The 27,981-nt window shown below is 38.1% G+C and overlaps 4 protein-coding genes across 5 annotated transcripts; 3 read left to right on the top strand and 1 right to left on the bottom strand.

Annotated features, from left to right (window-relative positions):
• Positions 1–130: 130 nt before the first annotated feature.
• LOC111604141 (locomotion-related protein Hikaru genki) lies at positions 131–27,981 on the bottom strand. Of its 2 annotated transcripts, XM_023322059.2 has the most exons (9): positions 27,419–27,981; positions 9,362–10,498; positions 6,803–7,027; positions 5,231–5,328; positions 4,595–4,669; positions 3,166–3,502; positions 2,600–3,088; positions 1,127–1,309; positions 131–797 (listed from the first exon to the last, which is right to left on the bottom strand). In XM_023322059.2, exons 1-9 carry the CDS (start codon positions 27,567–27,569, stop codon positions 571–573), a joined length of 2,922 nt encoding a protein of 973 aa, XP_023177827.2. In that variant the 5' UTR covers positions 27,570–27,981; the 3' UTR covers positions 131–570. The 2 variants fall into 2 exon arrangements, with proteins under 2 accessions (XP_023177827.2, XP_023177829.2); XM_023322061.2 differs by lacking the exon at positions 4,595–4,669.
• On the top strand, positions 12,841–18,123 carry LOC111604142. The gene is made up of 16 exons (XM_030225508.1): positions 12,841–13,081; positions 13,142–13,342; positions 13,417–13,498; positions 13,578–13,678; positions 13,745–14,015; positions 14,080–14,300; positions 14,360–14,674; positions 14,733–14,892; positions 16,051–16,325; positions 16,393–16,593; positions 16,659–16,740; positions 16,803–16,903; positions 16,959–17,229; positions 17,298–17,518; positions 17,584–17,898; positions 17,963–18,123. The coding sequence occupies exons 1-16, from the start codon at positions 12,880–12,882 to the stop codon at positions 18,121–18,123; spliced, it is 3,180 nt and encodes a 1,059-aa protein (XP_030081368.1). The 5' UTR covers positions 12,841–12,879.
• Positions 19,125–21,444, top strand: LOC115483453 (cytochrome P450 4p1-like). The gene is made up of 8 exons (XM_030225505.1): positions 19,125–19,363; positions 19,427–19,627; positions 19,685–19,766; positions 19,828–19,928; positions 19,984–20,254; positions 20,338–20,558; positions 20,618–20,932; positions 20,992–21,444. The coding sequence occupies exons 1-8, from the start codon at positions 19,162–19,164 to the stop codon at positions 21,150–21,152; spliced, it is 1,554 nt and encodes a 517-aa protein (XP_030081365.1). The 5' UTR covers positions 19,125–19,161; the 3' UTR covers positions 21,153–21,444.
• LOC111604161 (cytochrome P450 4p1-like) lies at positions 21,634–23,719 on the top strand. Its single transcript, XM_030225506.1, has 8 exons — positions 21,634–21,915; positions 21,970–22,170; positions 22,228–22,309; positions 22,365–22,465; positions 22,522–22,789; positions 22,861–23,081; positions 23,141–23,455; positions 23,514–23,719. Exons 1-8 carry the CDS (start codon positions 21,714–21,716, stop codon positions 23,672–23,674), a joined length of 1,551 nt encoding a protein of 516 aa, XP_030081366.1. The 5' UTR covers positions 21,634–21,713; the 3' UTR covers positions 23,675–23,719.

Below are 27,981 nucleotides of genomic sequence, written 5' to 3'. Positions count from 1 at the left end.
TAATTAACTGTGGATTATAGATATTATATCTTTTTTTTATTTTTCTTTTTGTTTTTTTCGATAATATAAAATTGAAGCATAAAATTTTGGAATATTATTTTAAAAGTTTTCGTTAGCAAATAAAGAATTAATTTGATAAGTTTTTCATTTAACATTTAACGTTCATATTTATGTTACATATTTCATATAGTTGTGTTGCTCAGGTTTCTCTTTCTTCTGCCACTTCTTGTCGTTAATATCATGGGAATCTTTGAGAATTTAGTTAAGTGGGCCTATGGTAAAACATAATTCAGATAGCGAGTGATGTCAAAGTCAAAAAGTTCAATTCAATTGCAGCCAATGAAAAGGAAAATTATTTCATAATTATGTTAATTAATTTTGATACCTTGCACTAACTTTAATCTAAATATCACTCGGGTTTATTTCATTTCATTTTTTTGTTATGAATTTTTGCTTTTTTCTTGTTTTTTTTTTGGTTTTTGGTTTTTCAGTTTCGACCATAGATTCTACAGACTAAAATTTGTAGCTCGCCTTGCCCGGGCGCCGTCCAGCAGCTGGTGTTCGATGGAGCTACACTTCCTCGTAGCTGCGGCACTTAGGCAACGGGCCGGACCACTTGCCGTCGGGCTGGCATTTTGGCCGCTCGGGCGGCCCCGTGGTGTGATCCTCGTTCGTCTGTATCTGTATGAAGCCGGGCCGGCACTGGACGCTCAGATAGTCGCCCGCATCATAGTTGAATTTGAGTGGTGCAATCAGGCCGTTGGGCGGATCGCCCGGATAGGGGCACTGTGATTTGCCTGAGCGAGATCGGATCGGAGCGGAGCGTATTGGATGCATGGATGATGATCGATTTTGGGCATGCAAGGCGCATTATTTGTATTGGGATGATGGTTCGTACATGGAATGAATCGTGATGGTATATCGGTGTCGGTTCACGTGATATCGGTTTAGCGGTTAACGGTTAACGGTGATCGTGGTACCGATTGGTATCGTTATACAGCGGAAATACAACACAAGTAACATTAATTCATTTGATTTGTGAGTGGTGGCCCACTTTTTGGAAGAGTACGCAAGGAATCGCAGCGTATCTGTGCATTTAATTGGCATTTATCAGTTGTCTACTTACAAAATGGTGGCGAGTGCGACCAGAACCCGTTCTCCGTGCATATGATGCTCGACTCGCCGACCAGAGTGTGGCCATCGTTGCAGCTAAATGTGACCAAAGCGCCAACGGTCAAACGCCTCTGGCTCAAGCTGGTGCCCCCAATACGTCCATTAAGCGGCGCCACTGGCATCACGCACTGAATGACTACAAAAAAGAAACAAGCGACAAATGAAACGAGAGCAAATTAATTATTTATTCAATGACTGAAGACTTCCAAGACTGCGACGCACAAGCATAATCGATTAGTGAAGTAATGACAAAATAATAATAACAAATTTAATGTCGAAATTTACTGGAGAAAAATCAATATTAAGAAATTAATGAAAGTGAATGAATAAGTGCGTTTGATGTCGAATGAAAAGTCTATTGATATTAAAGCACATAAGAAGTAAGTGAAAAAGAATTGATTAACATAAGAGATATATAGAAAATATATAGAAAAATCGATTAAGAATAAAGTATTGCTTAATCGATATCTTTAGATATCACATACTAAGGCAAGGCTATATTGAAAGAAACTGTTGTAGGACTAAGACAAAGCGAAGAGATGTCTACAGCAGTTAGACCTATTAGTTTTCTAGGTATGTATAGATATTATCACTGCATGTTTGATGTTCTACAAATATGTAGTTCATTATATACTGATATACTTATATATATATGGGTATTTCAATCCATCATCATGATCAGTCTATAAATCATTACAAGACTGATCTTTGCGGAACTTCTTTATAATTTATAGTTATATTTGAGAAAAGATCTCTTAGCTTAACGGACATCTATCCATCAATGAAATTTTCTATGATTTGCGATGCTCTCAAGAAGCGTATACTACATTTGATAATTAGAATTTGAAGTCTTCGCTGAAGAAAGATTTGTGTAAGATACATTTTATACCAATTTGCCTAACTTCCAATGGAAATCGATATATAACATATAGTTCGTCTGTTGAGAAGATAAACGGACATAAACTAATCAAATTATGAGATACCTATAGAACCTATGGAACCTACCTACCTATACCTATACCTACCTACCTATAGAACCTTGTCATATTGTTCATATTGGGTATAATAGTGGCTAGACTTTAGCCTTAAGATACTTAAAAGCATTTATATTGGAAAGGATTTGTCACAGCTCAGACATATAACAATACGCCGGACAAAGACTGCAGAATTGAGCTCAGACAGAAGGACCGACTGCAAACGGACGGAATAACTTGCAAATACAAAAAAAAAAAAATTAGTTAAATGAATAAAACATTAATTTCGATTAAGACTTAACATGGGTGCATGAAGTCATAAATAAAATTTAAAAAAAATAAAAAAAAAATAGTTTCTTTTAGGGAAAACTAGTCAAAGTTTTCCTTAAATTTGCAGCACACATTCAGGATAGGAAATTAAATTGTGTTAACAATGTAGCAATGAAACTCACCTTTGCAGCGTGGCACTGGGCCACTCCAGACGCCCGTCGGCTCACAGTCGAGAAGCGCCGGTCCGGTCAGCTTGAAGCCCCATTGGCATTTGAACACCGCCCGCCCCCATGCCGATGTATTTAGTTCAATGAGACTGAGATGGGGATCGTCGAGCACGAGACGTGGACATTGAATGGGATGGCATGTTGGCGACGGCGATGACCAATTGCCGGAGGCCAGGCAGGTGGCATTCCAGGCGCCATCCAGCCGAAAGCCCTCGGGGCACTCATAGTGCGCTCGCTGGCCCAATTTATTGCCCTCGAGCCGCAGCCTGAGCGGCGCCATCGGCTCCGTTAGCTGCGGACACGTCGAAGTGGCCACCACCACGGCGATGCTGTTTGTCAAACCGCGCGGCGATGTGCACGTAAATGTGCCCGAATCATTATTCTCGATGCTCTTGATGCTCAGACGATATCGCACCGCCTTCTCCTCGCCAGCCGGTGACCAGCCTGCAATCCAAAAATAAGAATTACCCACGATACTATCTAGTCTAGGCAAACAGAGAAGCAAAACCCAGTCGACGCACCCGTACTATACTGCATATACCAGCTGGTCCAGCTCCATTCGGGAGTGCCGCGCACACGCGGATACATGCAGTCCATTTGGACAGTGCTGTGCGGCGGCACAGCCATTACGCCGGATGGCTCAAACGAGTGCGATCCATTGAAGATCTTGATGCGTATGGATGGGGCACTGTCCTCCGAGTAGTTGGTCAATATGGTGGTCGGCACACAGCTGGGCATACGCGGTGCCCAGAGTCCATTCGAGCAAAGCACACGCGACTCGCCCAATAGCTTATAGATGCCCAGCTCCTGGCAGCGTGCCTGCAGTGAATGGCCATGTGGCAGATCCCAGCCGACGTTCTGCAGTAGTTTCAATGTGTACAATGGATGGGACAGCAGGCGTGAGATATGAGTCGTGACACGTTAGGCGAACAGCAGGCAGAGATTCAGGCATTTGAAATGAAGCGAAAGTTTTTACGTGCAGTGCAGTAGTAGAGCGACAGAGAGAGAGAGAGAGAGAGAGAAGGAGAGAGAGAAGAGTATAAAAAAATGTTGTTTTTAGACTTATTTACAAGCTGTTGGAGGCGCACTCTCTGTGGACGTGGGCGTGGCTTGGGCGTGCTGGCGTGCAATTTCCATAGTGTTCTCTTGTTGCTGTCTGTAATTGTATATTTGGTTTTTTAAATGTGTGTGAGTCTCTCTGTGTGCGTGTCTGTGTGTGTGTGTGCCTGTGCGCCCAATGGTCAATGCTAAAGCCGTGCATACTAAAAATACTTCTCATTGCCAAAAACCATAAACAGCACCCACTACTTGGGGCAGACACTACTTGGTGTGTGTGTGTGTGTGCCTTGTATTGTGTCTGCGTGTGTGGTTGAGTACACTGAGAGCAAAAAGACGTTGCTTTGAGAGTGTCACGTTTCTATAAGCATCGCATATTCTTATCTTTTCCCATGCTCTCTATAGATTTCCTATATATCAATAGATCTACTACATATGCTCCCAATCTCTTGTGTACTTATTAAACTGGCCAGCGGTCCATTTCATATATAAAAACCTACATATACAAACAATATCTTTACACTCTTTGCTATCTTCCTAACAATTTCATACTCGAGATAAGCATTAACAATATCTAGTTGCCATAAATACCTTCAACAACTACCTAAGGAACAGCGGGCTTAAACAGTTTGGGAATCATAAACAGCTCAGTTGATAGCAACCTTTAAGTTACGTAATTTTACCCCAATCTTTCTTGCTCCAGCGCACCACACACTCAATATATATCTCAGTATATGTTTCAGTTTGTGTATTTGTATTTGTGTGTGTTTGTGTGTGTGTGTCACAACTCTACATATGTGAGCAATATATGCATAGATACGGATACGAGGTACACGTAGACAAAGTAGACGAAGAAGTAGACGAGACGACGCAACGTCAAGGATGGCCACTCACAATTTCTGTGTTTGAGACAAGTGTCGATTTGGATAAGCGGGTCTTACGCCAGCCGCGATTTGGTGGTATCGGTGTCTGCAAGAGAGAGAGATCAAAGAGTACCAAAAATACAGAGTCTTGTGGCTGCACATTGCAGATGCGGATGCAGGATGCAAAGGTCGTTTAAATATATATTTTTTTTATTTTGATTTTTATATTTTTCTAGGATGACGCTGGGCAAATTGTTGTTGTTTGTGCGGCTGATATCGATACAAAAGATGATTGAGAAATTGAGCGAGACAGAGACATATATATTATTATATATATATATATATAAGAGAGGCAGAGAGAGAGAGAGCGATATATTTAAACAGAGAGAGTAGAGAGAGAGAGAGAGAGCGAGAGAGAGGCAGTGAGACAGAGACAGTCGAAATTGAGTTGGACTCACATTTGGCTATGCCAAGGCCGTTGCCTTTACTAGCTTTGATGGAGTAACGGCTGCGTGTGTTGTATGTGTGCATGTGTGTGTGCTGTGCTGTGCTGCGCGCTGTGTGTGGGTGTCTGTCTGTGTGTGTGTGTGTGTGTGTCCGTGTGCTGTGTGTGTTGGTGCTTTAGCTCCTGGCACGGCTGACGGCTTTGCAGGCTGTCATCACTTACCACGGAGATGTTGCGATAGCTGAGCAGCAGATGAGTCGGAATGCGATTGACATGGCAGCTCTTGTACAGTGGCTGAAACTTCACGTTGCCGTTGTCATCTACAGATAAAGATGTCACAGAGATCAGCATTGTTATGCACAAAGAGATAGCAGAGACACTACACTCAGAGAAAAGCATATAAAACATTCGGCATGAAACTCAGGCCGAGTTTTACTTAAGAGTTCAATTTCATGGTAATAATAAAGATAATAAAATTGATAATAATATTGACAAATATTATGATAAAAATATTGATAAAGATCATGATATTTATAATGATATTGGTATTGGGATAATGACAACGACAATGACAATGACAATGACAATGACAATGACAATGACAATGACAATGACAATGACAATGACAATGACAATGACAATGACAATGACAATGACAATGACAATGACAATGACAATGACAATGACAATGACAATGACAATGACAATGACAATGACAATGACAATGACAATGACAATGACAATGACAATGACAATGACAATGACAATGACAATGACAATGACAATGACAATGACAATGACAATGACAATGACAATGACAATGACAATGACAATGACAATGACAATGACAATGACAATGACAATGACAATGACAATGACAATGACAATGACAATGACAATGACAATGACAATGACAATGACAATGACAATGACAATGACAATGACAATGACAATGACAATGACAATGACAATGACAATGACAATGACAATGACAATGACAATGACAATGACAATGACAATGACAATGACAATGACAATGACAATGACAATGACAATGACAATGACAATGACAATGACAATGACAATGACAATGACAATGACAATGACATATGACAATGACAATGACAATGACAATGACAATGACAATGACAATGACAATGACAATGACAATGACAATGACAATGACAATGACAATGACAATGACAATGACAATGACAATGAAATGACAATGACAATGACAATGACAATGACAATGACAATGACAATGACAATGACAATGACAATGACAATGACAATGACAATGACAATGACAATGACAATGACAATGACAATGACAATGACAATGACAATGACAATGACAATGACAATGACAATGACAATGACAATGACAATGACAATGACAATGACAATGACAATGATATATTTAGAATAATAATAATATTAATAATAATAATATTAATAATAATAATATTAATAATAATAATATTTAGGAAAGTTCATATTTTTTTTACTTGAACTTAGTTTAAAATTGATATATTTTTCTCTGAGTGTAGTCACATAGTTGCAGATAGATAGAGATAGAATTAGAGATGTTGAAATGAAACAACTTGGATTGTTGCTGGTGCTGTTATATATTTTTTGCGGTGTGCTGATTGTGTTGTCTTTATTATACGAGTCTCTACTGTAATGACATGTTACGTATTTGTATTGCTATGGCTATAATTAACATTCCATTGTGTGCGTGTGTGCTGTGTAATATGTGTGTATATGGTATCGAGGGGGTATCTCACTTACCCTCCTCATTGGTGGCGCACAACGGCCCCACCCACTTGCCCTTGACACAGCGAATCTTGCATAGACGTCGATCGCCCATCGGTCCAATTTCACCTGGGAAACGTATCTCAGATACTTCGGTAAACTGTTGCAATATATCAATTTCCTCATCCTCCTCCTCATCCTCATCGAATTCAGAATCGTCTGGATGCAAGGGCGGAAAGCCGGTCTCCTCGTCATAGATACCTAAATTGGGATGAAATCGGAACAGAACAGGTGAGGGCGTTATGAAATGGGCAAATGTAAAATGCTAAGAAACGGGATACAGTGGGGAGGTAATTGACAAAGAGATAGATAGAGAGATAGAGAGGGGAGTAGAGAGAGAGAGAGCAAGTAGAGCAAGCATTTAATGAGCTGTTGTTGTGGCCGATATGAGCAAACGTGGCGCGACAGGTGAATGGATGAATGCGAATATGAAAGAGCATTGAATGCTCAACGAGTCAACGAGTTGATATATCCCCCCAAAACACACATATACCTCTTAGCGACACCAAAAACCCTTACACCACTTGCTATTATCAGATGCCAAGAGCTTTCAATGGCTGAAGTGGCCAAGCCTTTAGAAAAGGCTAAGAAGCAGCAGAAGCAGCAGCTGGAGCAGCTAGAGCAGCCACTCTTAAGCACACACACATTAAGCCGCACGAAACGTGCGAACTTCAATGGCCCAACTTAAGGCTGTTAGATATGCATTAAAAGCGCCAAGAAAATGAAGAGTGTGGATTATATACGGCAAATCCGAATGCGGACTGGAGCCAGCGAGTGGGGTGGACTCGCCACTTAACAGGGTACAACTTCATTTCTGAACGAGGCGTCAAGAAATAAAAAAATAAAAATAAGTGGAAGTGAAAAGGCAAAAGATAACACGAAAGATAATATTATGCCGTGCAGGCTGTCAGAGACCCAAGTACACAATCAGTAACCAGCGGTCCCCAGCTCCAGGCCCGAACCCCATTTCCAAGTGCCCGAACTAATAGAAAAAACGCAAACGGACAAAGGCAGCTGAATCAAAGTAAACAAAAGGACAGCATAAAGCAGCCAAAAAAAGGAGGAAAAACGAAAGAGGAATGAGTTGGAGGAAGGTGATACAAAAGGAAAGTATAACTCATGAGATTTCATACCCTAGAATTAAATAAGCATATAAATAAGAGATGTTACGATTTGCAGAGCTTAGCTGAAAGTTTTATACGAATTGATATGAGAAAGCTTGAAAAATTTTTAAAACAAAAATCCATTTGAATATTTGAGTTATTTTTTTTATCTATAATACATCTATTTCATACTTCATTTCGAAACTAATAATATTAAGTTTATTTATTGGGAATGTGGGACAGCATATTAAAGCAATGATTAAGAGGCAGTCAGAGTTATGTGATAGCTTCATAAATGATTGCAAATATTATCATCATTTATTGAAGGCAAAGAAAAAAGATTATTAATTATTTAAAAAAGTTATAAGCAGGACTTTTTAATATATAATTTTAATACGATCAAAAGGGGAGAAGTCATGTGATAGTTAACTAAAATATTGACATGAAATTGACATCAGAATAGTAAAGCTCATTACAATATAAATGCACACAAATTTTCGACTTGGAGTCTAAAGCAAGCTATACTAATAAGAGTAGAATCCTTGAAAAAATGTATATCATTTGCTGGAATACTAAGCTTGTTATGATATCTTTAAAAGCGTTAAGCTTAGCTTAATAAAATATCTATTTATGAGCAGTTAGATCTATGTAAACCTTTAAAGGTTAGTAAAGTAGAAGGCTTAGAGTGAACCTTAAACATGCTTTTATCTGCTTGACTCAGACTCTAATCTTTTTACATCTTTATTTAAACTCGATATATATCACAACTTCAGGCTTGTCTGCTTCAATGGCTTAACAAATTTCAGGTCAACACTGTAATACCCTATGCAAGCGCATAAAAATGGTAACGAATAAAAGATAACCCCTTGTAAGCAAATCCACAAGCAGGAACCAACACAGATGACAAGGCTAACCACGATAAAGAATGAGTTTTTTTCTTCTGTTTCTCCGCAGCAGTAGACAAAGAGCGAGAGAGAGAGAGAGAGATAGAGTGTAGGAGATAGAAAGAGAGAGTGGGGAATTAAAGACAGAGACGAGTGAATGGTGCGATGCCAGCATGAAGCATGTTAATGAGCTGAACGTGAGAGCGAATTGAGGCGATTTATGGCTGACTCCGTGTGGAGGAGTCGCCCGTTGGGGCGACTCTGCGATTAGCTTTTTAACGATTTTATGTGTTATGTGGGCTATGTATTCATATTGCTGTGTACTCCACTCTCAACACTCCAGGTGTGTGTGCGTGTCTTTTTGTACAGTGTGTGTGTGTGTGTGTGTTGGTGTTGGTGTGGTTAGCATAACACAGACGGACAGACAGACAACGAGACAGCGACAGCGGCTTTCAATTCAATTCAATTTTCATGGGCACTGTGGCATTGCCAGTGTCTGGCGTCTATGCAAATGCTTTTCATATTTTCTTCTTTTGCGCTTTCCTTACCCTTGTCCTTGCGACTGGTGGTCTTTGAACTGGAATCGCCACCACCTTTCGGACGGCTCAGTGCACCCGTGGTCTTGCCCGACTTGCGCTTTACACGTTGCAGGGCCACTGCTGCACTGCTCGACTGATTGCCATGATTTATAATATCCACCTCCAATTGCCCGGCATCGCCTTTGGCATCGATGCTGCGGCGCCAACGCGATTCCATGTCACGCTGGTCGAGCTCTGCAGCGTGACTGTCACCGCGTCGGCGATGGTGCTCCTGCTTTGGCTTCGGCTCCGGCTCAGGGTCCAGCTCCTGCTCCACCTCCAGCTCCTGCAGCTGTTGCTGTTGTTGCTGCTCCTGTTGCTCCTGCTGCTGCTTCTCTGCTTCCGCCTGCTGTTTGGCTGCCTCCGCCTGCTTCAGTTTAAGCTTCTGCAATAACTTGATGCACTTCTCGCTGCTGCCATCGGCCAGGCATTTGGTTAGCCTTGCCTTCTGCTTCAACTTGTGCAATTTGGCGCGCAGCTGGAGATTGGGTTCACGTGATTTGAGTATGTCCGCAATGTGCACGTAATAGACATCACCATCGGCAGCCAATTTGCTGCCCGCCCAGCGATCCGTGTCCGGCGAGGCCTCCGCATCGTGCAGTATGGCATGTCGCTTGTAACGACTGCCACGCCCACGTGCCGTTTGTCCATTCTCATTCTCCAGGCGACGTCGACGACCGGAACCGGAGCGTCGCTTCTTGCCCTGCTTACGATTGGTGTTCAGTCGCTTGTATGCCCCATCCTCCAGCTCAGTGCCGTGTAGCTCATCCGTTTCATCCTCCAAACTGTGGTCATCCACTAGACTGGCTGCCGCATCGCCGGCATGCAGCTCATCATGATGTGGATGATGCTGATGATGATGATGATACTGCTGCTGCTGCTGATGTTGTTCATCGTCGCCAAAGTCCACCGAATAGGGATTCACAATGGCCGCATGATTCTCTTTGGCTGCATGCAGCTTATCCACAAATTCCACATCGGCTGTGGTAAAGTCCTCTGGTAGATAGACCTGGGTTGTCTCAAACTTCGCATACGGCTGCTCAGTTGTCATTTCCGGTTTGAAAATGGTGAAGCGCACATCCGGCGCCCGACAACCCGGCGATGCATCTGCAAACAGCAAAAGAAACCGAAAGAGAGATTCAGTAAGTGAGTAAGATAGAGATAGAGAAAGAGAAAGAGAGAGGGAGAAGCAGAACGAGTTAGAGACTGGCATTGAGTAGCTGAACTTTTGCCATAAATATTTCATATATGATCTAATTTAATAACTTGGCAACTTTGACTGACTTTGAAGTGCAATCGAAATTGCAAATTTCCAATATGCATTGGCATTTGGCATTTCCGCATAGCACAGCGCACACACACACACACACACTCGCACAAGTTTCAATTTGCAATTGAGCAAAGTCATGCAAGCATTTTCCGTCCGAGCTGCAGCATCATTTTCCATTTCCCCATTTCAATAGGAATAGTCAGCCTTAAAGGTTCGGCCAACTGCAACTGCCAAGCGTCGTTGTTGCGTTCAAGTTTTCTCTTTTCAAACATATTTGTGTACCCTGTACTTGTGGGAACTTAATAAAATATATATATTTGTGGATATTCGAATATCGTAGAAGTATTATTAGAAATGTCTGCAGATCCCTATAGGTATTTATCATTAAATGAAAATTAATATAGTTATCGAAATAGGTAGGTAAAAATTTCTTTATATTTTTATATCATTGAAATTTTAACATTAAGTAAAAAAGAAATGCATAAAATTGTAAAGCTGAGAGAAACTGAAATATAAAGAAATAAAGTCAGACTATAATCTTTGAAATATGTTTATAATATAATATATATGATAGTATCATATCATCTCTTAAGCTCACATATTACTCAAATATTAAAACTAATTTTGTTATATTTAAAAATAAAATGAATAAAAATATTTAAATAAAAAATTGTATATTCTATATAAATAGGAATATGATATATAAAATATTATATATATATATATATATATATATATATATATATATATATATATATATAGATATGATTACATTCAGTTCAAAATAGTCTGTCTAGCATACCCATACATAGCATGGCTAATTCCAGTTTAATTTCTTTCCGTGTTTTTTATTAAATACTTTAATAATTATATATACAAACTAGATATATATTTAATATATATAGCATTTATTATATTGTATTATTGCTCAGCACCCAAGGAAAGTGGGTCAAATGCAATGTAAAGCAGCTAAATTGCATTGCTCGCTTTTAATTTATGCAATTCAATTGCCAATTTGCCGAAAGCAAAATGCAAACGCAGTTCCAGTTCCAGTTCAAGTTGCAGTTGCCGTTGCAAATGCAAATGGAAAAGCAAATGTTTCTCAAAGTGCGAACACTTAAATGCAACTCATTTAATTAGAACAGCTTGAAATGTTGTTAACAATTGTTGCAAATACAATTTGTGCCACAAATGAACTAGAGAAGCACTTGGGAACTGTACAACTGGGCAGCAGATATGCATACATAGAGAAACCTATTATTAGACCTGTTATGCAAGGGCAATGGAAAAACTTATCAATGAGTACATCTAGATATTAATTGCAAGTAATTATCTTTATCAAAACTATTTTCCCAAGTAAAAGTTGGGTAAAAGCACTACAGTTGGATATGCTGGACTAGAAAATATCCTGAATTTAAGCCAATATTATCTATGATGAGTTTAGATACCAAAACATAATGAAAATATGAACTTCGATACATTTTAACAAATATTTATGTTCTGTCAAATCATGATGAAAGGTCTTAATGAAACTCTATATTTAGATACTCATGCTGAAAAGAGCATACAAAAGTGATGCCTCACCATGAGAACTCAATGCGATAACTATCCATGCGAAAAATAGCTGTACACTGCGATTAAAAGTCTGAGAGTGTTACATATCTACATATGTAATATATATATATATATATATATATATATATATATATATATATATATATATATATATATATATCATATCAATATATATATACATATTTTATATATATATATATTTATATATACATATAAAATATGTATAATCTAACTATACTATATACCTAATGTTTGATATACCTTGAACAGCCAGCTATTATAAATACATATACTATATATTTATAAAACTAATTGTGATGAGAATTTAATTCATTTTATTTTTTTTTTTTTTGCTGGGAGAACAAGTTTTTATTAAAAAATGATTATACGCTTTGCTCTCCTCCATACAGAAACATAGTCAAACAAGTCTAATTTCACTCTCATATTATACTACCACAAACTTGAATACTGTATAGCAATATTGCATTCACAATATTATCTAAAGCGAATATTATTGCGACTCAGACAACACTTTATGACGTAGGGTCTGGCCATGGTATTTAAGGTAGTGCCGAGCTCATTGTTACATTCACTGCTTTTCGCTTGTTCGGTGAAATAGAACGTGTTACGCGACTGCTTTGAAATGGTTTTGGCTTTGCTGCTGCTAATCGGTTTGGCCACGCTTATCTTCTGGCTATATAGAATTAATAAGGAATACTATGTGCTTGCCTTCTTTGCCAAGCGAGTGCGCACTAACGATGGACGACCCGTAGAAAGCATAGCTCCTGTCTGTGAAGGGCGAACTATATTTGGAAACTCGTTCGATCTGTATGGCATGGATGATGGTCTGTGATATTGCTCAAAACTAAATATCCAACATAACAATATATTTATATTCCCCACAGTTGAAGTTTTTAAATATATACACGAACGTTCTGAGAAGATGGGTTGCAGCTATTTGGAATATGTAATGGGATCAGCTATTTACAATATAATCGATGCGGACAACTTTGAATTCATAGTGAATCATAAAGATCTGATAACCAAGGGCATTGTATACGATTTTATGCAACCTGCCCTACGACTAGGTCTACTAACATCCTCAGGTAAGTCACGTAATACACTGCATTATAGACTATATGTAATATAATAAATTCTAATCAAATATTACAAATTTCAGGTCAGAAATGGCACTCACGTCGCAAACTACTCACACCCACCTTCCACTTCAATATCCTGGGTCAATTTAATGAGGTTTTTAAGTAAGATTCATTTAAAGTTATGTAACTTTGCCTTTATTGTGTTTCATTTTATTTTAAATTAAATTTTCGATTATTTTAGAGCTGAGAGTTTGAAATTGGTGAAACAATTTGAAGACAATGCAGAGACTTCTGTGTCTCTAAGTGAGCTCATACCCAGGTTTACTCTCAACAGCATCTGTGGTAAGTTCGCTAAGCTGACTGTTCACAGAGCCACCTGAGTAAACATAATTAAAATATTTTCTGCAGAGACAGCCATGGGTATCAATTTGGATGACATGGCTGCTAAGGGGGATCGTTATCGCGAGAACTTTAGCATGATCGAAAAGAGATTTGTAAAGCGAATAGGCAATCCCCTCTTTTGGAATAATACCATCTATAATCTATTTGGACCCAGTGACGAAAAGACGTTTTTAAAGGAAATTCATGATTTCTCCAGCGAAATTATAGCCAAGCGTAGAACTCTATTCGCGCAGGAAATCAAAGATAAGCAAAGCTCTGAGCCTGAAGAAGATGATATGTAAGTTAATATGATAAATGAGCTAATGCCTTTATAATTATCTGTATTTTCATGACCATTTCAGTTACATCAAGAAAAAACAACGCTTTGCCATGTTGGATACTCTTATCATGGCTGAAAAGGATGGAGCCATTGATCATGAGGGCATTTGCGAGCAGGTGGATACACTCATGTTTGGGGGTTTTGATACCACTTCCATTGGCTTAATATTTGGACTTATGAACATGGGCTTATATCCGGAAGAGCAAGAACTGTGCTATCAGGAGATATGCGAGCACATAGCTGGTAAATCATACTTAGAAAATGTATCAATCAGAATCGTTTTATCTCGTTCGCTCTTCCAGATGACTTCAGCAATTTGGACGTTAATCAGTTGTCGAAACTCAAGTATTTGGATTGCTTCATTAAGGAAACAATGCGTCTATATCCATCAGCACCCTCGATTGGTCGTCAAACAATTAAAGATACCGAACTGGCCAATGGCCTGATATTACCCGCTGGCGCCCAAATTGTACTCAACATTTATGAGCTGCATCGCAATCCCAAATACTGGAGCACCCCAGAAGAATTTCGACCCGAACGCTTTCTGCCTGAGAACAGCAAAGATCGTCATACCTATGCCTATATGCCCTTCAGTGCGGGTCAACGCAATTGCATTGGTGAGGTTGATAGCGATAAATATGTGAATATGTTTGTTCTATTATCTCTGTTTCACAGGTCAAAAATATGCCATGCTCGAGATGAAGACACTAATGAGCGTTATACTTACAAAATTCAAGATTTTACCCATTGTCAATCCCAAGGATTTGGTTTTTAACTCAGGCATCACATTAGGTTGCAAAACTAATGTTAAAGTCAAACTTGTTAGACGTAGTTAGGCCCTCAAATCAATTAAAACCAATCGAATTATCAATCAATTGATAAAGCAAAACGAACACTAAAACTGCTGATACTAGATTTATAATCAAAGAGAATAATTATTAATATATTTTTAATTATAAACATGTAATTATTTGTGCTAACATTATTAAAAAAATGTTTCCTGGAATTTTGTTAATTTGTTTGTTTGTTTGCTGTCGCTTCTTTTAGAAAGAGGTAAGATATATGCTTTATGCATTCTCTCCTGACTTTTATTTTCTCTTGATTTTAAATGTTGTTCTTGTAAACTTTCAATAATACTTTTATATTGAACTTAAAAAAATTCTCAAAAATATTTAGAATTAGTTCTGCGTTCCATTGCAACAATTAACACCTGTTGCCAATCATCAATATTTGATTGTAGCCATATCATTAGCTTGAATAAATGTGATAAAAATTTCCACAGAAATATGATTAAAATCAGCTGATAATACAATATTTAATCAAGTTTCTTGATTCCATACAAAGTACATAAAAACAGTCATATATTATAATCTATTGATATTTCAGTATTACATAGTCTGGAATCCCCAATCTAACGTCAACTGTCTGATTACTGTTTACTTGTTACTGTTGGACAATTGTTTTACCAGCTATAAACGATTTCAATATCATGGAAATGTAAGTAGTTATCGATGAATTCGAATAAATTTATTCACGAACGACAAATGGAGAGATGGATATACTAACAGACAGACAGCCCTATATCAAGTATCAGGAATATATACTTTATGATGTAGAGCAATCTTCCTTCAGCCTATTAGATATATTTCAGCAGACATTTTATATCCTAGAATATGTAAGCTTGATTTTGTCAAATCATGATGAAAAGCATTAATTCAGCATGATTTGCAGTTCATTATTTCGAGACTCATGCTGAAAAGTACAAAAATATTGTTGCTTCACCATGAGTATTATAAACACTTGCGAAGCGAGAGCAAGTTCTGATTTGGCAATATTCATTCGCTTTGTTCTCCCACATGCAGCCAGACCCCAAAAATTCTAATCTCTCGCTCTCCCTCTCTTATACTCTGCCAACAGCAACTTGAATACCGAATTTTATTACGACTCAGAAAACATATTATGACGTTGGGCCTGTCCATGGTATTTAACGTAGCGTAGAGCAAATATTTTCAGTCACTGCTTGTTGCTTGCTCAGTGAAATAGAACGTACTACGCGCCGCTTTGAAATGGGTCTGGGGTTGCTGCTGTTGATCGGGCTAGGCACGCTTATCGTCTGGCTATATAGAATCAATAAGGAATACTATGTGCTGGCCTTCTTTGCCAAGCGAGTGCGCACTAAAGATGGACGACCTGTGGAGAGCATAGCTCCGATAGCTGAGAGCCGCACCATTTTTGGCAATTCGTTTGACTTGTTTGGCATGGATGATGGTCGGTAACAATCTCCAAAGCTAAATATCCATCAGAATTATATGTATATAATATATATTTCATACAGTTGAAGTTTTTGAGGATGTCCACCTTCAAGCTCAGAAAATTGGTCGCAGCTATTTGGAATATGTAATGGGATCAGCTATTTTCAATATAATCGATGCGGACAACTTTGAATTCATAGTGAATCATAAAGATCTGATAACCAAGGGCATTGTATACGATTTTATGCAACCTGCTCTACGATTAGGTCTACTAACGTCCTCAGGTAAGTCACGTAATACGCGATATCGTAGACTACAATAAATTCTAATCAAATATTACAAATTACAGGTCAGAAATGGCACTCACGTCGCAAACTACTCACACCCACCTTCCACTTCAATATCTTGGGTCAATTTAATGAGGTTTTCAAGTAAGTTTAACTTAAAGTTATGGAAATTAGATTTGATTTTATTCTAATTTTAATTATTTCAGAGCTGAAGGTTTGAAATTTGTGCAACAATTTGAAGGCAATGCAGAGACTTCTGTATCTCTCAGTGAACTCATACCCAGGTTTACTCTTAACAGTATTTGTGGTAAGTTTTTCATACTAAACATAGATTGTACAATTTCTGAAATATTTACTTGCAGAGACAGCCATGGGTATTAAACTGGATGACATGGCTGCCAAGGGAGATCGCTATCGTGAGAACTTCAGCATGATTGAAAAGAGATTTATAAAGCGGGCAAGCAATCCACTTTATTGGAATAATACCATCTATAATCTATTTGGACCCAGTGACGAAAAGACGTTTTTAAAGGAAATTCATGATTTCTCCAGCGAAATTATAGCCAAGCGCAGAACTCTATTCGCGCAGGAAATCAAGGATAAGCAGAGCTCTGATCCGGAAGATGAGGATATGTAAGTGAACATGATATTAAATTACAGCTAAACAGACTACTATATTTATACTTTCAATCAAATTTCAGTTACACCAAGAAAAAACAACGCTTTGCCATGTTGGATACTCTTATCATGGCTGAAAAGGATGGAGCAATTGATCATGAGGGCATTTGCGAGCAGGTGGATACACTCATGTTTGCAGGCTTCGATACCACTTCCATTGGTTTGATATTTGGGCTTATGAATATGGGTTTATATCAGGAGCAGCAAGAGCTGTGCTATCAGGAGATATGCGAGCACATAGCTGGTAAGCCTACATCGGAATATTACATGAAAAACTTATCTTAACTTTTAACTTGTTCGGTCTTCCAGACGACTTCAGCAATTTGGACGTTAATCAGTTGTCGAAACTCAAGTATTTGGATTGTTTTATTAAGGAAACAATGCGTTTATATCCGTCGGCACCCTCAATTGGTCGTCAGACAACAAAAGATACCGAACTTGGCAATGGCCTAATATTACCCGCTGGCTCTCAAATCATACTCAACATTTATGAGCTGCATCGCAATCCCAACTACTGGAGCTCACCTCTGGAATTTCAACCCGAACGCTTTCTGCCTGAGAACAGCAAAGATCGTCATACCTATGCCTATATGCCCTTCAGTGCGGGTCAACGCAATTGCATAGGTAAGTCTCATTAAGAATTATCTTTTAAAAATACAATATCTCTTATTTGATCTCTGTTTCTCAGGTCAAAAGTATGCCATGCTCGAGATGAAGACATTTATCACTGTTATCATTAAGAAGTTCAAGATTTTACCCATTTTCCATCCGAAGGATTTGCGCTTAAGCTTGGGAATCACACTAGGTTTTAAAAATAATATTAATGTCAAACTGGTGAGACGTAGTTAGACATTTAAGTCATTTAAAAGCAATCAATATTTATGTATTATGAAAGGTTTTAACTGATAACTATATTAGCTGAATAGATAATGTTCATGCTCATACTTATAAATTATAATATATATGTAATTATATTTAATTGTTTGTGATAACATAAGAAATTAAAAGTTTCCTTCTGATTATTTAAAATGTTTTAAATATTATTACTACATACGATAAGGCAAGTAAATGTATTCGTTTGTTCGCTTATCTCTCGCCTATATTAAGAAGAGATAAGAAAATTCTATGTTTTTGCTCTCTTAACTTTTATGCTCTCTTAATACTGAGCCGTAGCAAATTCAGTTCAGGGTTCAGGGTATATGCTAGTCATACACTTCCTACTAGAGCACTCTTACTTTTTATTTAAAAAATATAATACTTAAATACTAAAAATAAGCATTTTTACATTAAAAAATATTTTTTTATGTTCTTTTTAATTTTAAAATATTTAATGAACATTTTTCAAAACATTTCAGCAATCCATAGTAGCAATTATTATTCGTTTCTAATCATAACTATAGTATATTGGCTATTTGGACTAATCATGATGATTGAGCCAACTTTTAGTACAAGATACTACGTTTAACGCTGATAAAGCTATCATTCTAATAAAATTTATTTTTAGCCTAGACTATTTTAAATATATCAAGATCAACATCTATATTTTACACTCGTTGTACACCTATAATTGCTGTAATCAAACAACGAAAATTAAGTTTAATTTATTTTGCTGATATAACCCGTTGAATCAGCCTTGCAAACCTACCAACCCACATTTTATATAATACTGCATTAAAATATATGTTTATATATATATATATATATCAGTCTCTTATCTCTCTGCTCAAAGAGCATTTAGCACAAAAGCCGGCTGTTCATTTAAACAACAAACAACAAAGTAATCGTATACGTTTTTTAGTCCAAAGATAATATTTAGTGTCCATAAAGTAGTTTTGTTTTGTTCAGTCAGTATTGAGCGCTTGCACGGACCAGTTCGATTACGTTAAAATGGGCTTAGGCTTGCTGCTGTTGATCGGGCTAGGCACACTTATCTTCTGGCTATATAGAATCAATAAGGAATACTATGTGCTGGCCTTCTTTGCCAAGCGAGTGCGCACTAAGGATGGACGACCCCTGAATAGTATAGCTCCAGTAGCTGAAGGAAGCACTATATTTGGAAACTCTTTCGATTTGTATGGCAGAAATGAATGTAAGTAAAATATTCCAAGCCAACAAACTTTAAACGAATTCTATTTTTGTCTTTCGCTTTCAGCTGAAGTGTTTAGTGATATGCGCGTTAGAGCCAAGAAAATGGGTCGTAGCTACATAGAATATGCCATGGGCACATCCATATATTGTATTATCGATGCGGACACCATTGACGTCGTGTTAAATGATCAGAACCTGATAACCAAGGGGCTCGTATACGAATTCTTGCATCCGGCTCTACACACGGGCCTACTGACATCAACCGGTATACAGAGGGCAGATTGTTGCGGCATTGAACTTGATTAAACATAAACAATTTCAGGTCAGAAATGGCACTCGAGACGCAAGATGCTCACACCCACATTTCATTTCAATATCTTGGGACAGTTTGCTGACATTTTCAAGTATGTTTTATAACTATTTTTAAAAACTTAATATTGATTTCCACTTATATTTTCCATATAGAGCCGAGAGTTTGAAATTCGTGCAGCAATTTGAAGGAAAGGCGGAAGCTTCTATCTCTCTAAGTGAACTCATACCAAGGTTTACTCTGAACAGTATTTGTGGTAAGTTTGCCATACTCAATGCTTACTGTACAAGTTCTCAAATATTTACTTTAAGAAACCGCCATGGGTATTAAACTGGATGACATGGCTGCCAAGGGAGATCGCTATCGTCACAGCTTCAGCATGATTGAAAAGATCTTTATAAAGCGAATGAGCAATCCAATCTATTGGAATGATCATTTGTACAATCTTTTCGGCTCCAGTGAGGACAAACGCTTCTTAAAGGAAGTTCATGATTTCTCTAGTGAAATTATAGCCAAACGTAGAAAACTTTTGGAAGAAGCAGAGAAAGAAAAGCAAAGCTCTCAAGAAGCAGACGATGATATGTATGTGAAATGGACCAAATTATTTATGATATTTTTATTCAAGAGATATATATATATTTTCAATATTTACCATTTTAATTTAGATACATCAACAAGAAACAGCGCTTTGCCATGCTGGATACACTTATCTTTGCGGAAAAGGATGGCTTAATTGACCATGCAGGAATTTGCGAAGAGGTGGATACGCTCATGTTTGAGGGCTTCGACACCACGTCTATTGGCTTGATATTTGGACTTATGAACATGTCTCTGCATCAAGATAAGCAAGAACTGTGTTATCAGGAGATAAGTGAACACATAGCTGGTGAGATTTGCCTTAAGAGCTGCATTTTCAATTGTTATCCCATTTCTTTTCTACACCAGACGATTTCAGTAATTTGGACCTTAATCAGATCTCTAAATTAAAATATCTGGAGTGTTTTGTTAAGGAGACGGTTCGCTTGTTTCCCTCGGTGCCGATTATGAGCCGTGAGACAGTCAAGGAAACAGAATTGGCCAATGGTCTGATATTGCCCCCAGGAGCGCAGATTGTCATGCATATCTATGAAATACATCGCAATCCCAAATACTGGAGCTCACCTCTGGAATTTCAACCCGAACGCTTTCTGCCTGAGAACAGCAAAGATCGTCATACCTATGCCTATATTCCGTTCAGTGCGGGTCAACGTAATTGCATTGGTAAGTTTAAGTGAAATAAATATGTAAAGGGAAGTGATAATGATTATTCATCCCCACAGGTCAAAAGTTTGCCATGCTCGAGATGAAAACACTGCTCATCGTAATACTTAAAAAGTTCAACGTCTTGCCTCTCGTCGATCCTAAAGATTTCGTTTTTAATACTGGCATCACATTGCGTTGTAAAAATAATATTAAAGTGAAATTAGTCAGACGCAGTTGATTGTCAGCAAAATTGCCCATAAGCGGCTATTTTAAGAAGTTTGTTTGACTAATTTCGAAGCTAATTGTGAATAAGATATATTTTGCTTAAAATCTGTAATTACTTCTTTTCTGTTGGCATCAATGCTTAGCTCAGAGCTCTATAACAAATATTTACAATTGGTTTTTTAGCTCAATCACGATGATTGGGTTGCTTTTCAACTTCAATAAGTTCTTAGCTCAATATCTAAACAACAACTGCGGAAATAGTTTTTGAATACTAATAATAGACTAATAAAAATTATTCAATATTGCAGAGAGAACCCGTTTGTGCGCCGCTACCAATCTACAGCCCATGTTATTTAGAATCAGTCTATTTCTGCTCAGAAAGAATGAAACAGCTTTGTTTACACGAGCACACAACAAACTAATCTTTACTGCATCTCTTATATACTTTACTACAAATAAGATAATATCCAATGCTCGGCTGTGCGAGACTCTTATTGAATAAGTTTCTCAGCTTTACTCGAGCGTGTTTCAGTCAGTGTTGAGCGCTTGCTCAGACAGGTTCGACTGCGTTAAAATGGGTTTGGGCTTGTTGCTGTTCATCGGGCTAGGCACGTTTATCATCTGGCTATATAGAATCAATAAGGAATACTATGTGCTGGCCTTCTTTGCCAAGCGAGTGCGCACTAAGGATGGACGACCCGTGGAGAGCATAGCTCCGATAGCCGAAGGACGAACTATATTTGGGAACTCTTTCGATTTGTATGGCAGAAATGATGGTGAGTCTAAAGCTGAGCAACAAAGTTAAGCCGATGTCTAAGCCCTAATTTAAGCTGAGGTGTTCAGCGATTTGCGAGCAAAGGTCAAGAAAATTGGTCGCAGCTATTTAGAATATGCCATGGGCAGAACCAAGTTCTGTATAGTCGATGCGGACAACTTTGATGTCATATTAAATGATCAGAATCTGATAACCAAAGGGCTCGTATACGAATTCTTGCATCCGGTTCTACGCACGGGTCTGTTGACATCAACAGGTAAGGCGAGCTATACATTTATGATATTTAACTGGGATTAATGCTTCGAAATTTCAGGTCAGAAATGGCATTCAAGACGCAAGATGCTCACACCCACGTTTCATTTCAATATCTTGAGCCAATTTACAGAGATTTTCAAGTAAGTTTCTTACAATACTTAATAATTGTAACTTATATTGAAATTTAATTTATAGAGCGGAAAGCTTTAAGTTTGTTCAGCAATTTGAGGGAAAGTATGAGACTTCCATTTCTCTAAGTGAGCTCATACCAAGGTTTACTCTAAACAGTATTTGTGGTAAGTTTGCTAACCTCAATAAGCACTGTAATTCTACATAAAATATTCGTATTTAGAGACGGCCATGGGCATTAAGCTGGATGACATGGCAGCCAAGGGAGATCGCTATCGTGAGAACTTCAGCATGATCGAAAAGAGATTTATAAGCCGTCTAAGCAATCCGATCTATTGGAATGAAACTATTTATAATCTCTTTGGCGCCAGTGATGACAAACGATTCTTAGAGGAAGTTCATGGTTTCTCTAGTGAAATCATAGCCAAACGTAGAAAACTTTTGGAAGAAGCAGTTAAAGAAAAGCGAAAAACTCAAGAAGCTGATGACATGTAAGTTAAGTCCATCAAATTATTTATCATATACAAGAGATACATTTTCTTTATGTGCTATTTAAATTTAGCTACATCAACAAGAAACAACGCTTTGCCATGCTGGATACACTTATCTTTGCGGAAAAGGATGGCTTAATTGATCACGTGGGAATTTGCGAAGAGGTGGATACACTCATGTTTGAGGGCTTCGACACCACGTCTATTGGCTTGATATTTGGACTTATGAACATGTCTCTGCATCAAGATAAGCAAGAACTGTGTTATCAGGAGATAAGTGAACACATAGCGGGTGAGATTTGCCTTAAGAGCTGCATTTTCAATTGTTATCCCATTTCTTTTCTACACCAGACGATTTCAGTAATTTGGACCTTAATCAGCTCTCTAAACTAAAGTATTTGGAGTGCTTCATTAAGGAGACGATGCGCTTATTTCCCTCGGTGCCCATTATGAGCCGGAAAACAATAAAGGAAACGGAATTAGCCAATGGCCTGATACTACCTTCCGGCGCCCTGACAGTGCTGCATATCTATGAGCTACATCGCAATCCCAAATACTGGAGTTCACCTGAGGAATTTCAGCCTGAACGCTTTCTGCCTGAGAACAGCAAAGATCGTCACACCTATGCCTATATGCCCTTCAGTGCGGGTCAACGCAATTGCATAGGTAAGTTTGACAGGGACAAATATGTGAATATGTCTGAGCTTTTATCTCTGTTTCTCAGGTCAAAAGTATGCCATGCTTGAGATGAAGACACTGCTCATTGTAGTTCTAAAGAGGTTCAAGGTTTTACCTCTCATCGATCCTAAGGACTTAGTTTTCCAAACTGGCATCACATTGCGTTGCAAAACTAATATTAAAGTAAAACTAGTCAAGCGTGGGTAGGTTTTATCTTTTAAGTAACTTGAACTTATCTAGTTGTTATCAAGGGCAGCAATGGTAGCAAATGTTAATATTTAAGATTATTTTATTATTTTGCAATTTAGTTGTAGATATGGTTGCTCGTCTTGGTTATAAATATGTATTCTTTGTAATTTGTAAGACTATTAATTTATTAAATTTAAAGTCAAAGTCTGTCAAAACAGTCGCTGTTTAAGACGAACTCTTAAAACTGCGCCCAGTCAGCAGACGTCATTCGGTTTTGGGCTGATAATCGTTGGCAATGGGCCACTGTTGGCAGCTGCAGCTAGAAACGCTGGGAGTTGCATTTACCGCCTACCCCTGTAGCTGCAGCTGTTCTATAAATCATTCATGCACAGCCAAGCAAAAGCAGTTTTCCCACAATGAAGAAGTCTGGGTAGCCTGGGCTTTATGCAAAACACGCATACGCCAGAGCCAAAAACTGAAGGCGAGAGAGATGCTGAGCTGAAGCCAAGACGTTGCCAGGATTCGAGTCATCTTTATCTTTCACTGCACACATAGCACATAATATGCCGGGGACTGGGTAACTGGGAACTGAGAACTGGCGCACGACCAGCTCCTGGGGACTGTGCAGCAGGAAGCTGTCTTGGGCGACTTTTTGTCATTTGCCTGCTGCGTTTCTTTCGTCCTCCGTTCTTGCAGTTGTCGCTTTTGATTTTGACAGTTCGTTACTCGGTTATACCATTTGCATGCATAATGCACAGGCGGGCGGAACCAGAATAACAGCAGGCCAGAACCAGGAACTGCAACTCGAACTCCAGCTCGAAGTCTTACACAGCATTAGAAGCGGGCCAGCAGCACGCTAAGCGCTGCAGCTGGCCAGGCAACATGTGAGAACAGGTCCCCGTTCTCAGTTCCCAGTTCCCAGTTGCTGTCCTGCGGGCATGTAACACACATCAACATCAACATCATCATTATCAACATGATCATCAGCTAGTCATCTTCGTCATCAACTGGGACACAAAAAATGCCATAAACTACAAGAGCGCAGGGAATCGGCTACAACTGGCCGAAGGAAAGATGCTCTTTAAGGTCTTTGTGACTTGAAAATGACTTGGAAAATTTACAAAAAAAATATAGTTATTGATATAGATAATAGCTTTAATATTCAAAGAAATATGATATATATTGATATAGATAAAATCTTTAAGAAGTTTGGGAATCAACTTTTTTTCTGATAGAAAAAATATTATTTAGACTCTATTTTTATATAAACTGATGCAGTCTTTGATAGAAGTATCTCTTAGTAGAAGCTTTGCTTTAGAATTAATTGACTAACCAAACGATATTGTATAGAAAAAATGGCATCAAATTCGATATACAGCTAGATTTATGATCTTTATCATCAATTCATACCTATACAGATCAGATACTCTTTGCTCAACGATTCTGAAACTTTGACTTCAAATTTAATTTCTACTTCCACTTCTTTTTCTACTTCTACTTTTACTTCTTTTTCTACTTCTACTTCTATTGCTTAGCCCAGTTTATAGTCTATATCAGTTTGCTTATAGATTTTTAAATATTTTTTGGAAATTATAAATTCAAACAATTTTGTATTTCATACACTTCTTTGCTTCATGCCAAAATGCAACTATCCCTGAGTTAGGGCATAGAAATAGCTTTAAGATTTATGGCACATGCTTCAGCTTGATGCACAATTGTGCAGACTGAGCGACATTTTTAGTTGCCATTTGGCTTATTGCAGATTCCATCTAGCTGTGTTCTTTTTTTCTTGTTCCTTCTCTCGTTTCTAGTTCCAAAAAAAGCGATTTGAGCTTTGCTATGGCTGTTCATGCAAATTAAATTCCAACTGCTGTGCGTGTGTGTGTGTGTGTGTGTGTGTTGGTGTCTTGGTCTTGGTCAAATATTTTAGCTGGCGAAATGGAAAGTGCTTGCAACTGGCCAACAGCTGCCGTCAAAAACGGTTAACTTCCGCCCGCAACACCTGTGTCAACACGAATGCAAATTCACAAAAAATTCAACTCAATTTCAATTGCACAAACTGCGCAATTTTGATGAGAATCAACTGCGTCGCAGCTTTTGCCAATGAGATCATCAGCAGCAGCAGCAGCAGCAGCAGGATGTACCCAAAAAAGATAGCAAAAAAAGGCGAAATTTATTACTTAATGCGCATCTGCTTTTGCGTAACAAATTGCGTGTGACAACCGCCGCAGCATTGAGCACTTTTCACAACCACTCAACCACCTCAAGCCCCCACAACAGACCACTCCACCACCAAACTCCACATGCTATTAATATCTATTAAACAGCCCTCGATAGCTGCCATACTTCATTAAATGCTTTCATGCAATCGTACTACCTATTTTTTCTCAGTGTGTGTGTGTGTGTGTGTGTTTTTGTGTCTGTTGACTCTGATTGGGATTAAGGTTTGGCCAGCAGGCCTCGTTTTGATTGCCTCTGTGCCATAACACTGACTGTGATTGGGGAGTTGGGCGCCAGAGTTGCAAGGGTAGACGCTGTGAACGTGAAATATTTCATTTGCTGCGAATTATTTGCCCTGCGCTCTGTGCTCTGCGCCGCTGCCGTTGCCGCTGCCGTTGCCTTTGCTTTTCATTCGCTTTTGTTTTCGTATAACTCAGTTAACTCTATTAGGCATCAGGTATTCACGTTTATTCAATAATTTTGCAACAGAAATTTGCAATATATGCTGTCGTATGAAGTTTTCTTGATAACTATATACTATATATCTTTTATGATACGATTTCATATACTTAAGCTGAGTTCCAGACTAAATTTGATAAGAAGTCGCTAAACAAATGATTGGCGTATAGCTTAAACTGAAAGATTATATTGCATTAATTTGTAAACAAATATTGATATGGATTCTTATCATATCTGCAAACTTAATATAAATTCTGTTTAGCTGTCTAGCAACAGATAATTATAGAAAAATAAAATTAGGCATGATTAAAAACTTAAGCAAATTAAATTTGTAATTGAATCTTAAATAAATTAAAATTGAATATATGATATAAAATATCTATATATTAAAATATAAGTTGAATATATCATTTTAAACGTATAACTCTTTTGTATTATTTATTGATTTCTAGACTTTTTTGCTTTAATTTTTCTAATATATAAAAGTTTCTAAAAATGTCTGCTGCTAAGTATATTGTAAAATAAAATCTAAAAAATCAAAAAATGCTTTTAAATTTAATTTTAGCACATAGCAAATATTTAACTTTAACACAGAACGTGAATCAGGCAAAATTCTGAGGACACGCCGTAAAGATTCGTAGCTTTACTCAAAAAGTTTTCTTTCATCAGCTGTGAAACTTATCTAAAAATATTAGTCAATACTGATGTCTTAATAAATTGAATAGAAATTAAAGATAAAGTAACTTTTGGCCATTGCTGCAAGTTGTCGAAGTATATACGGAGTTCGTTATATGCCAAAGTTAATTTCGTATATTAAATTTTGTGTTCCTTGGCCTGTGCGTGTATGTGTGTGTGTGCGTGATTATCGTTTTCGAGCACGAAAGTCATTTAACAAAGTGGCTGGCCCCATCCCCCAGCAACGCCTGTTACAGCTTCAATAATAGAGCCGGCGTCTGCCCAAAATAATTTGTAGCAAAACGTGAAACATAAACCAAAAATGTATCGCTGCCAAATGAAGGTCAATATTTTTTTCGTTTCATTTCCTTTTTGCGTTTATTATTATTATTTTTTTTTGAATCTCACCTGGCTCCGTTGTTGTGCTGGTGGTGGTCTCCACGGCCGGCGGCTCTGTATTGGCCTGGCTCTGGCTAACTCTGTCGAGCATCAGCAGCAGCACGGTCAAGGATATTAAAGCCCAGAGTGGCTTATGGCGCATACGCTGCCAGTTCCACATGTTGGCCAAGCTCACCAAAATTGGTTAACTGTTTGTTTTAACTGTTTTCGAACGCACACACACACACAAACACGAATCAATGGGCTGACATTGAGCACTCGAAACTTGTGCTTGGAGCTTTCACTGGCCTGTGGCAAGGATAATGTGTGAGTCTTGTTGCTTTTCAGTTTAGTTTTTGTTTCTGTTTTTCTTTTTTTTTTGAGGCGCCTTTAAACCGCTTTAAAGTTTTGTTGTTGACGTCGCTCAATGCCACAGTTTGGGGCAGCAGCAACAACTATGCTATGCTATGCTGCCTTGCCACAACGACGACAACACTTCACACGCTGCCTTCAATGGGCGCTAAAATAGAAATCCACTTGCAGTGACACACACAAACACACAGATATATATATATATATATATATATATCTAT

This window comes from Drosophila hydei, unplaced genomic scaffold (genome assembly GCF_003285905.1).
Source record: "Drosophila hydei strain 15085-1641.00,03,60 unplaced genomic scaffold, DhydRS2 tig00008134-arrow-pilon, whole genome shotgun sequence".
NCBI lineage: Eukaryota > Metazoa > Arthropoda > Insecta > Diptera > Drosophilidae > Drosophila > Drosophila hydei.
Note: the sequence above shows the minus strand (reverse complement) of the source record. Positions and strands in the feature narration are given on the sequence as shown.